At 46.0% G+C, this 12,491-nt stretch overlaps 1 protein-coding gene across 32 annotated transcripts in view; it reads left to right on the forward strand.

The window, feature by feature from the left end:
- The window catches only part of LOC141917810 (CUGBP Elav-like family member 4), a 1,125,997-nt gene that overhangs the window by 1,042,418 nt on the left and 71,088 nt on the right, over positions 1–12,491 (forward strand). For all 32 annotated transcript variants that reach the window (XM_074811355.1, XM_074811370.1, XM_074811383.1 and 29 more), the window contains one exon: positions 11,482–11,629. In XM_074811355.1, the coding sequence (XP_074667456.1) occupies positions 11,482–11,629 (148 nt within the window). The remainder of the gene's footprint in view (positions 1–11,481; positions 11,630–12,491) is intronic.

Genomic DNA, 12,491 nt, shown 5'->3' on the forward strand with positions numbered 1-12,491 from the left:
CTTGACTGATCAATTTACTTACCTCTTCCTATCACAGAGATACCATAAGGATTAATTAGCTAAGTGTTTGTATAGATCATTAGATGTGGGAAGCATGTGATGCTGTTATTACTTTTATTATTATTACTGAATGAAGAATATGAAAAGTCAAACAAAACACCATGTGGTTCAGAGACAAGGATAGAAAATAACACTGAAAAAAATGAGAGGTCGTAATATCATTCAGAGTAAGCCTCCTCCAAGGGCAATTGTAGTGGTTTAGCCCCTGCCGGGGTCTGAGACCACGCGGCCGCTGCCCCTCCCCCACAAAGGGAGTGAAATACAAAGCCCCAAGACCGAAATAAGGAAAGGTTTAATACAACAGTGCAATAGCAACACAACAAACAGCAATAACAATAACAGTAATAGTGATAGCAATTAACAGAGCAAAATAGCTACCAAATACAGCAGTGGGAAGCACAATGTACAAAACCAGGAGTGCACCGCGCTCCGCGCCAGGAAAAATGTGACCTGCCAGGATGTGACGTCCGCATGGTATCTGAATAACCCGGCTAGAGCTCCCCCCCACTGCTGGGGAAACTTAACCCTATCCTGGTTAAACCAGGACAGCAATGTTCATGCTATTTGAAAAAGAGCACATCAGAAATAATCCTTCTCTCTCCTCTTCCCCTTCTTCAGTTTCACATGTATTTCTTTTTGGGGCTGGGGAAGGCAGTCAGTAGCATCCTTGTCCTATTTCTAGCAGGGGTTTTTGGCCTTAAGTCACTTCATCTCTCTGTGCACCTGTTCCTCCTGTAAGAAAAGGATAATATTTCCTTTCCTTGAGTGCAGTTTCATGATCCTGCTATCTAACAGCCACCTGATGCCAGAGGTGGCTGTCCCATTCCCAATCCCACCTCTGGCCACATGTCCTCAACCCATGCCACTACACTGACCATGCAGGGAGCCACTTCTGGGAAGAAAGCTAGCAGTAAGCACTGCATTTCTGTGCTGTATGATTAATATGCTGCTGGTATTGTTTCTGACAGGGTGCTTGGCGGCATCGGACGTGCATCTATCCTGGTGCAAAGGTAGTGGCAAGACGTGGAGAGGGAGATGTGCATTGGCAAACTCTTGCTTTGGTTCAGGTGTGCTGTGAAACTACATCCTTTGCTGCTTTTTTTTTGTCTTAATCTCCCATGTAGGATAGGATGGATAAACCTGGAGAAGTGCCTATACATTAATTGATGACAGAGCTGGCTGATGTTTAGCTACCTATACTTGAGATAGCAAAAAGGTGTGTGAGATGAATCCTTCCATCTCTCGCTGTTGACCAGCCATCACTACCACCCCTCCTCATGCTTTGAATGACCTTACCAGCTCTCAAGCCTTGGGAAGGGGACTGCACACTTGAGGTGCTGTCCATGGGCATAAACCAGTTTGGTAGCATTTCCTGGTCTCCTCAGAAGATAAATAATTGAGCAATAATAATGGCCAGGTTGGAGGAAAGAGGGAATGAATCTATAAAATCAGATGGGAAAAAGCTCTAAATGCTGAGGCAAAGATCATGCCGAGGAAGTAAGAGAAGCAAAAGGAAATAAGTCCTTTCAGATGAAGAAGGGACAAGCTCATCTTTGTCCCCTTGAATCAATCTGAGATAATAAGGCTGCTGCCTTTCTGATTAGTGCTCTGTGGCCCCAGCCCAGGCAGGGAAAATATGTATTCCAAATGTCAAATTTAAAGTGCTCGATACCCAGGGGCCCTGGTGCTACTGATTTGCCTCTGGTGGGGGTCACTGACTCACTTTCTACAGCTTTATTAACTGGGACCATACAATGGGCCTCTTTCAGAGTGGATGGGACATTTGTCATTGGGAGGAGCTGGGGAAGTAGTGGACTGACTTATTTTAGCTCACTTGGGAATACTCCAGAAGTTTTTATAAGGGAGACTGGTGACCCTTACAGGACTAGCCCTCCTTTTCTAAAATACCCTGAAGCTACCCTGAGGAGAAATAGGTAGGTCTGTGCCATCAGCTTCTTTCAAGGTGATCAAGTTCCTGTCCTCCCACCGCCACGATGCCACTGTACTCACTGCTGGCCTAGGAAACACCCTCCCCTTCCCCTTTAACCTGTACCCTTGAGCACCTCTGACCTGAGAGGGATGAGCATAAATGGGAAACATGACAGCAGAAGAGTGACAGGAGCGTTGCCAAGGGCTATGATGTCCAGACATGTTTGGGGTCCCCTCTCTAGCCAAGGAAGCAAAGCCAGTTAGCTGGGGTACATGTCTGTGTTCAGGTATAGGATTCTATACTCCTTCCAGCTCTGGAGGAGACCCCGGTTTACCCCATGGGCTGGCTCTGAAGGCTGCAGCAAGGTGTATGTCCTCTGGGTAATGAGGCACAGGGATGCAGCTTATTTCACCATGCCAGGGGATTTCCAGGTCTCTGGGGTATCTTGGGTATCCTCAGGGCACTGAGCATAATGGGGTGACAGCACCCTGCAGAATGCCTCCTGTAGCAGAAGCAACTGAACCTACTTTCCCAAATCAAAGGTTAGGGCCTTAATTACTACCTTATTTTTACTGCATTAGCTTTTTAATCCTCAACTAAATTTAACCTCTTTACTCCTCAAGCTCCTAACTTAGTCTCTGTGGGAGTATGGCCAGGTTTAACCATATGTTTCACTGAAAGCCACCAGGCTTTAGGCTGCAGACCCTGCACCTTCAGCACTAATCAGCAGATTAGGATCATCTTGTTCTTCTCATAAGGAGAGAGAAAATAACTTCTTTCTGAAGATCTGTGACAGAAATGCATAAATTACATTACTGCAAAAAGGGGCGTGCATGTAGCCAAGGTATAGACTACAAAAACGCATACTCCAGTGCAAATTTATAAGCCCTCTGAGTACACAAAAAGCCACACACTCAGGTTACCCGGTTTGCAAACTAGGAGGGGCACCTGCCATCATGGAGTTAGCTCTGAACAGCTTAGAGACATCCATAAGCAGGAGAAGAAGTTGCATAAGCCTTAAATAATGTCACAAGTGATTGCCTAGCTCTGCAGAGTGCAAACTGGAGATTGTCTTTGGAGTAACACAGTCATTTGCACTACTATTGGCAATGCGGTATCTTTTAGACAGCCTTGTTTCTCTTGCAGCACAGGTGAAAGACAAACAAAAAAAGGATTAATACTTTTATTTCAAATGTTTGGGAATCGGGTTCCAAAAATATGCGCTGAGGGCCAAGTAAGGGGTGGGAATAATTTTATCTGACTGGGTTGGTACATGCAGCTGAACAGATCACCAAACAAAGCTGTAATTCATCTGCCCAGAGGCATTTGTGTACAGAAGGAAGAGATGAATTTTGGCTTAGACTCCTCTGCCTGTAATCACACCAACCATAATAGGTGACCAGCTCAGAGGAAACCTATGACAACTGAGGAACGGACTCTCCATTGAAGTGCAGAAGGAAAGACCCTTTATTATTACAATAGTACATACTTATGCTCTCGCCAAAGCTCTTACTTCATAATTAGCAAATCAGCAATTAGACAGCTATCTACCTTTTCTCCTATCAGCATAAGACCACTCTCACACGCGCTGTGCAGACCAATCACCCTCTCGTTCACGCGCTGTTCACGCGGTGGTAACTTCTCACAGTTCAGTACTTTTCCACAGTTCAGTGTTGCAGCTGGCCCTTGTTTTCCTCTGCCACCTTGGCACAACTCAGCAGTTTCTTATCTTTCTCCCAAGGCCTGTTTTTCATCAAAGCCTAGCTGTTGATTCAGAGGCTGTGTAAGGCTGACAGGCCGATGTCTCCCACATCTCCCCCTTCTTTGTTTTGCACCTGCACCTGCAAGACTTGTTTCAAAGATTTATCAATTAAGGTTTAGGCAAACTTCAAAAAACACAGCATACTTAAAATACTTGCACAGAAGGCTAATAACAATACAGAAGTTAAAGTTACTAGTTGAAAAGAGTAGGCTAATATTACTAGCAATAATTAAAGGATATGACTAAATACTACAAAAATAAACAGTAAGGAAAATACGGAATAGCACACTTACTTAATGGGGTACTAATATTCAGATCCGCAATTGCTGGGCAACCCTGGATGCAGCGAGGATTTGGACGCGATGCGTCCATCCGTAGGTGAGGCATCCAACATCGCTGCAAGCAGGTCCAGCCTCTAAATCAACAGGCCAAAATAACTGGCAATTTTCTTTGAGCGGAAACATCTGATCTCATCCTCCTGTTGGGTTCCACCCAGAGCCTGGCCACCACTCAAGGGGGAAAACCAAGGGAGTTTCTAATAAGGTTAAACACTTGAGTTCTTAATTCTTAATATTGCTAAACAAAGGAAGTTGAATACACACATTCTTATAGCATTTCATCCTTATTAATAACTACATTTTGTCTAAGCTACATCTTTCACTAGTGACTAGTAAGCCTATATATTTCATCAAGGAGTTGCAAGTACTGTTAGCATTTTCTCTTAAAAGAGTTGGCAACTGTAGTGTGATTAAGGACTGAGATAGTGTATTTTGTCCTATTGCAGCAGCAAGCATTACCCATCCATTCTGCTTAAATGATCAGTCGAAGAGACCGCAAACTGTCGGCACAGGGGCACCCACAGCACCCACAGCTGGCTCCTGAGTGTCCACCAAAAGCTGCCTCTCATGCCTCAGGTATGGTTGCACACACCTTGCCGGTAACCACCGGGGACCGTGACCTGTGGAGACACAAGCATAACCTCTTCCCCAGGTTATTAAAGGATCTGGTCCTTCCCAGTTACCACTTTCCAGGTTTTTTGCTAACACTTGAGCCTTGCCCTGGACTTCTTGTTGATCCGGTATCTGCGACGAGAAGTGATGCAATATTGGTGGCACCTGTGAGACAGGGGAAATGTTTAAAAAGTTCATGACATAAAATGCCTTATTTAGCCTTTCGTGAGGTGTAGATTGATACCCTCCATCTCCCCCTTTTTGTTGTTGCAATAGACGCTTTAGCGTGCCACGCGTACGCTCCACAATGGCCTGTCCGGTCGGTGAGTGGGGAATGCCGGTCAGATGCTTGACTCCCCACTGTTGAAAGAAAGAAACAAGACAAACAGAAACATAAGCAGGTCTATTCTCTGTCTTAATCTGTCATGGCACGCCCAAGGAAGCAAATGCAGCTAAAAAGTGTTCTGGCACATTGCGTGCTTTTTCACCTGTATGGCAGGACACAAACACTGCTCCAGAAAAAGTATCAACAGACACATGTACATATTTTAACGTTCCAAATGCAGCGAAGTGAGTGACGTCAGATTGCCATAATTCTGAGGAGGTGAGTCCCCGAGGGTTGACACCACTGGCTGTTGAAGAGAGGGAGTCCTTCTGGCACTCAGGGCAAGTGGCAATGATGTCTTTAGCCTGACGCCGTGATAAAGCAAACTGGTTTTGTATTGCTCTGGTGTTTTGGTGGAAAAATGCATGTGAAAGCCGCGCTTGCTCAAAGACATTAGGTACCACCTGAGCCGCCAGAGTCAACGCATCTGCTCGTCGATTGCCTTCAACCAAAGGTCCAGGTAGTGCAGTATGCGCTCAAATATGTACAACAAAATAAGAAGTCTTGCAGTTATTTAATAACCGTAAAAGGGTGTGCATTAATGAATATAACAGAGAATTAGTAACGTCCTTCAAACACGAATTCTCCATACGCTGTACAAGATTGGCAACATAAGCAGAAGCAGTAACAATGTTAATTGGGGTGTCCCAGCGTTGAAATACACAGACTACTGCAGCTAGCTCAACAATCTGTTGTGATCCCGGGGATTGGGTAATGTCCGATTGCCAAATTTGAGTATGTGGGTCTTGCCATACTATGACTGACTTCCCCGTTTTTCCAGATCCATCAGTAAACACAGTCAAGGCTTGCAACGGTACATCGCTGCACTTTGGAATGGCATATAATAAAAAATTTTGCTGTAATAATTTATGTGATGGGCTGTGTACTAAAAGCTGTCCGGGGTAATCACAGATTGCTGTCTGGAATTCTAAAGACATTTGTATTAGCCATGTAACATGTGCATAGTAACCGGAACAATGATACACACAGGTTCCTGACCAGCAAGTAATAGTAGGCGCTGCCTACATTTCATGATCAGTTTGGCAAACATTTCTGGAGGAGTAGTGACTGTCTTGTGCATTTGGTGTGACAAACAAAAATCCATTCAATACTAACAAGAGGGTCACTAAGTGTTTCATCCCACTGAAACAGCAGAGCATATGGCTGCCCTGGAGGGTTAAATAATACCAGTTGATACAGATGGCCGGGCACACATCACGATGCTTGTCTTTCTGAGATGGCATTAGGTACACAGTGGAGGTCTTGTTTCGCTTTCTCTGTAAGTACTCTGGGTGATGTCAGTGAAGGATCTCCTCGCAAGATATCAAACAAGCTATGCAGATCATTATTAGTTAGGCCCACAAATGGCCGTATCCATTTTATGGCTCCCAACAGTTTCTGTAAATCATTTAAAGTCTTAACATCAGTTTTAAGTTCAACCTGTTGCGGGACAATGGTCTGTTCACAAATTCTCCACCCCAGGTACTGCCACGGTGATGATCGCTGTACCTTTTCAGGTGCTATTTGTCACCCCATTTGAGATACTGAGTCTTTGGTTAAAGCAAGAGCCTTTTCCATGATCTCCTGTGTTTCTGCTGCTATGAGGATGTCATCCATATAATGATAGATAACAGCCTGGGGGACCTGCATTCTAACAGGGCTCAAAGCCTTTGTAACAAACCACTGACACATCGTGGGGCTGTTTTTCATGCCTTGTGGCAAAACAACCCAGTAGTACCGTCTTGCAGGTTCATTAATATTAATACCGGGAACAGAAAAGGCAAATTTAGGTGCATCATCCGGATGCAAGGGAATGGTAAAGAACCAATCCTTTAGTTCAATTATTACAAGATGCCGGTTTCGGGGAATCATTGTTGGGGAGGGCATGCCTAGCCGTAATGTACCCATATCCTCCATGGCATCATTAATGTGTCAGAGATCATGTAAAAGTCACCATTTACCACTTTTCTTTAAAATAACGAACACCAGGGAGTTCCAAGGACTGGTGGTAGGTACGAGATGTCCTGCACTTAATTGTTCCTGAATTAAATCATTAAGGTGGCACAACTTTTCCATTGGCAAGGGCCACTGACCCACCCACACAGGTGATTCTGTTTTCCAGGTTAGTTTCAGGGTGGGTTTAAGGGGTGGGTTTAAGGGGTGGGTTGCGCTGCAGTGGCCCTTAAGACAAATTTGATCCAATTGGAGTTCCCCATTGAGCCATACAGTCACGACCCCATGATGTAATAGGGGTTTCCAACATAAATGGATGAATATTTGCTACCTGGTTTTCTGAGCCCTTTACATGAATGAGATCTTTGCTTTGAAATGTTACAGCAATTCAAGACAACAATTAACACAGAATTACTGCCTCCCGCTAGAGGAGATATTTCACCTATGACACTTAAAACACTGAGCCCGAACAAACAGGCAGCACTGATGACCCAGCGGGTGGGCACTAGGATGCTCTGTACTAAGGAATGTTCTCTCGTCCTGCACTACCCCCCCACTGGTACAGAGTCTGCCCTGCGCTTCGTTCCTCTGCGGCCGCTTCCCTCGCGGGATAACGGAACTGCGGGTCAGAGAACTCCGCACTCCGCAGCTGCAGCTGGGCTGTGTCTCACACCCGCAGAACAGTCACACACCCACACCCCTTACACTTATTACTCACACAACATAAAATGACAAATACTACAAACATCAAAACACTGTTAAGAATATATAAAGCCATTGCTTATTGATTATGTGCTGTTGGCAGACAAGGGACACCGCATCCCATTGTCAACAGCTTCTGTAAAAACTGCCGCTTTTGGCGTTCGGAGGAGGCGGGGCGGGCAGGTGCGGGTCAGGGGGCGCGGTGCCGGGCTCGGCCGCAGGCAGTCGCTCCGTGGCGGGTAGGGGTTCGGGGAGCCCCGGGGCTGCCGCCGCCAACTCCGTGCTGGCTGTTGGGGGGGCGCGAATGCTGAGTACAGAGATCCACACACTCGGTTTTCCAGATAGAATACTGTGCCGGCGTTAGTACTGTTTTTAAAAGTGCCAGCCAATTCCATGGGACCAATCGATACCCATGAGCAATTGCCTCCAGTATACCTGTTGTAAATGAGTTTTGAAGCCTGTCCTCATTAACGGTCTTCTGTAGTTCTTTAATAACAGAAAATTGCAGTCCTTCCCAACGTGGCGGTAACTTCTCACAGTTCAGTACTTTTCCACAGTTCAGTGTTGCAGCTGTCCATTGTTTTTCCCTGCCTCCTTGGCACAACTCAGCAGTTTCTTATCTTTCTTCCAAGGCCTGTTTTTCATCAAAGCCTAGCTATTTCTCAGAGGCTGTGCAAGGCTGACAGGCCGATGTCTCTCACAGAAACCCCATCTTTTTACTGAATCTGACAATGGGAAATGCCAAAAACATAGTCCCCTCCCTGTCCTAGAACGTCTCTGGTACAAATACCAGGCTGTTATCTGCCAGTCAGACTGACCACAGCACACACATGACCAGCCATATGTCACTCCATGTTTTGGGATGGGTTTGTTCATGCAGCTCTGGTCAGCTCTGGAGAGGCACAGAGAAAATTCAGCAAAGGCCATAGTGGGACTGTTCCCAGCCGTTGCAACTATGTCCATCTCCGAGAGATGCTACTTTGATCAGCAGTGTTAAATAAGTCCTATAGTCACAGATCTTGGCTATCATTTCTGCAACCAACCAGTTATATCCTTAGATTTCCCCAGGTGAAAATACCCAGCACAGAAAATGAGATATGGGTCAGCACACCCAGTGCTGGATTCAATCCAGTGTTAAAGATGGATGAATTCCCCCTTCCTCATTCACTTCAGTGGCATACTTACTAAAATCACCTGGTCAGTGCCTCCTCTGGAGAATAAACTCAATGTCTAGAAACAAATGTACTCCTTTGTACTGGGTCTGGCTGAGCCAGGATTGGTTTTCCCCTGTAGCAGCCCTCATGGTGCTGTGTTTTATGTTGGGAGCTGGCAGGGTGTTGATAGCACCCTGGTGGTGTGGCTACTGCTGAGTAGTGCTTACACAGCACCAAGGCTCTTTCTGATATTTCCCCCCCCCACAGTGGGATGGGGTGGGCAAAATCTTGGGAGGGGACACAACCAGGACAGCTGACCCGAACTGACCAAAGGGATATTCCATACCATATGACGTCTGCTCAGTATAAAGCTGGGAGAAAGGAGGAAGGGGGTGGGGTCACCCTTGGTCCTCCGAGGCAACCACTACGTGTATTGGAGCCCTGCTTCCTGAGAAGGCCCGACATCGCCTGTTCATGGGAAGTAGAGAATAAATCTGTTTTCTTTTTGCTTCCACGTGTGGACCTTTGCTTTGCTTTGCTGACATTAAAACTGCTTTTGTTTTACCCACAAGGCTTGTTTTTTTTCCTATCTTATTTTCTTTCCCCCTTTTTGCCCTGTTGAGAAAAAAGGGGAAAGGGGGGGAAGTGATAGAGTGACTTGGTGGGTACCTGGCATTTAGCCAAGGTCAAACCACCACATCCTTAAAGGGGAATCAGCATTGTGCTATAATAGAAAAGACTGTCTAATCATTCCATCAGTAATTACAAAGGAGAGGATATCACTAATTAAAATTTGAAAGTGTCTTATGTAGGGTATAATAAAAAAGGGTAATTAACTATCAAAGGGAAAGCCACCACCTTGCCACCAATCTGCATTAGGCTACAAAAATTAATAGTACTCAAGTCTACCATGGCACTTTTCATCTGTAGATCTGAAGGCACTCCTACATGGGGAGGCAGGTATCTTGTGCCCCATTTTATTGCTGGAGAAACCAAGGGAAGTTTACACAACTTCTCCACAGTTATACTGCAGGTCAGTGGCAGAGCATCCTTTACTTTTGTCTCTTCACAGATAGTGACAATGAAAGTTTCAGCGTTTGAATGAGAGCAGTGATTTCAAGGATTTGTTTTAGTGTGTATGTCTATGAATAGCTAATTTAGCTGTTATTTCAGTATTAAACCGAACAATAGGGAACAGACTATGTATTGCCATGACTTTTGAGGTCTCTTTAATGCTGAGTCTGTGTCCCATGTGCTTAAACAACAGCATCAGAGTGTAATTTCCAGATGGGAGAGAGAGAGAGAGAGAGTGACAGCACAGAGAGCAGCAAAAGAGTGGTACTCATTCTGGAGACAGCAAAGACATGAGTCACTGCTAAAGTCACTATAGAAAAACAGTTTCCTTCTCCACTATTATCAAGTCACACATTACTAGAGACTGGGGAATGAAGGGAGTGAGGTTTTGCTCATCCTCCCCCCCCCCCAGTTTCTCTAAGCGTCCACCACCAGTCACTAGTTGGGGTTGGATACGGACTCAGACTTACCTCATCTGACTCTTTGTACAGCTCCAGGGAAGGAGACAAGAGGCAGCTTCATCCAAACTGTCTTCTTCACACCAGGAGCATTTTACAAGCCCACTGCAGCCATACTGTACACATGAACTCCACCATCTGTGTGCTAAGCTCAGAGTATAAAATACTGATAGCAAAGTCTGATTTTAATGGAAGAAGCATTTCCAACATGCATAACCATTCACCAGCCTTCTGCTCCAAAATTCTTACCCCCAAATGCCTGAAAAGATATCCTGGATTCCTTGTTTCTGCCTTTTGTAGATGCCTTAAAAGAAGAGGCTTTTTGATCACTTCCTGGAAAAAAATAAAATTAAGGAAGTCATCCCAGATCAAATCTACAGGGAAGGGATTTTCCCACTACATAGTATTAATCTTGCTAAAGTAGGTGAGCTCTCTTATTTTGTATAGTTCTTTCAGAAGTCTCTGCTTGACTGTATTGGAAATACGTGCTGTATTCTGGTTAGAAGGTTTGGTCATGGTTTTGCTCAGTGACCACTGGAGGCCTCCCAGCAGCATAAAAAAAAATTATCTTTGTCACTGACAGATTAAAACAAATCAGTTTATCCCCAGAGAACTAGCTAAGCTAAGGGATCCCCTCTCCCCACCATTCCACATACACTTGTCTCCCATCAGCAGCCACCAGAGCTTTGCTAAAAGCAACATAAGCCGTGAAACTTCTCTGCTCAGGAATGTATAAAGTCTTCCCTCTGCCTTTCTCATCAGGGAAGTACCAGGGAGTCAGAGGGCTGAGTCCAACTCACGGGAGACCTCCACATTGGGGAACACATGGGGGGTGGGGACCATAAAGACCCCAAGACACAGTGATGCACTTTGCCTCCGGCCCCTAAAGCGAGAAAGAAGGTCAAGGCTGGGGGGTACCATGGGCATGGTGAGCTGACAGCTCAAAACAGAGGGATGCCTCACACCCTCACTGGGTCCCCATCCTGGTGCTGGTGCCATGGGCTGCCCTGCTGGTGACCCTGTGATATTTTTCCCCTTCTCTCTTTGTTCCAGCTGATGCAGCAGCAAGCTGCGATAATGGCGTCGGTGGCGCAGGGTGGCTACCTGAACCCCATGGCAGCCTTTGCTGCAGCCCAGATGCAGCAGATGGTGGCTCTGAACATGAACGGCCTGGCAGCTGCCCCCATAACACCAACCTCAGGTAATGGGCCGAGGGTGGGGGTGGAAAGGGCAAAGGGCAGGAAATCTCCCATGGAGACCTGTCAGCATATCTTGGCTGACAGATTCTCCCTCAGTTGGTGTTTACTGAAATGCTGGTCTTGCTGGTGAAGGCCACCTGAAGTGAGGAGGGGAACTGACCAGATCCTTTTATGGTCTGGGAGAGAGGAAAAGAGGCAGAGAAAGGCTGTTACTGCTTCTGACAGGGATGGGGCCAGCTGGAGATCAGCATCTGTATCATGAAGTAGTTGTAAGGGCAAAGTTAAAGGGCTTGTCAGCAGTGCACTGTTGGTCTAGCTGTGTCCCTCACCAAGTGGCACTCACTGGTGGGTGAGGAGAGCAAGAGGGCTGAGACCCACCAGAGCCAGAATGCAATGTGCTTGTTGGGGAGGAAGGAGGGTGCTGGCAGTGAAGGCACTGGAAAGGGCTCTCAGCCATGACCCTTCCCTCTCAGCTTTATCCCTTACACAACTCTCCTTTAGCTCTGAGCATCTTCCAAATGGCACAAAACATCCCCCAGTGACCTACACTGGTGCATATAGATGCCCAAGGGGGGGTGGTTTCAGTGCTAGTACTGTCACAGCCAGGCTAGTCCAAAGAAAAAAAAAAATTAAGGTTCGTGGTGAGATGCAATATCATTAATGAGATGAGCTATGCCTTTGGGACACATAAGCCTTTTCACTACTGTGAAATAGGACAGAATGTACTCAGGGAAGACCTCTGGTGTGACCTGGAATGCAAGTATTTGGTGAGAGGTTTTCTGGCTGTTGAAGCAGAAACAGGTAGACAGTAAAGGGCTGCCAGGATCTGGCTAAGCTGTAAGGGGTCACAAGAATCACATGATT

The sequence above is a fragment of the Strix aluco genome, chromosome W (assembly GCF_031877795.1).
Source record: "Strix aluco isolate bStrAlu1 chromosome W, bStrAlu1.hap1, whole genome shotgun sequence".
NCBI classification, from domain to species: Eukaryota; Metazoa; Chordata; class Aves; order Strigiformes; family Strigidae; genus Strix; species Strix aluco.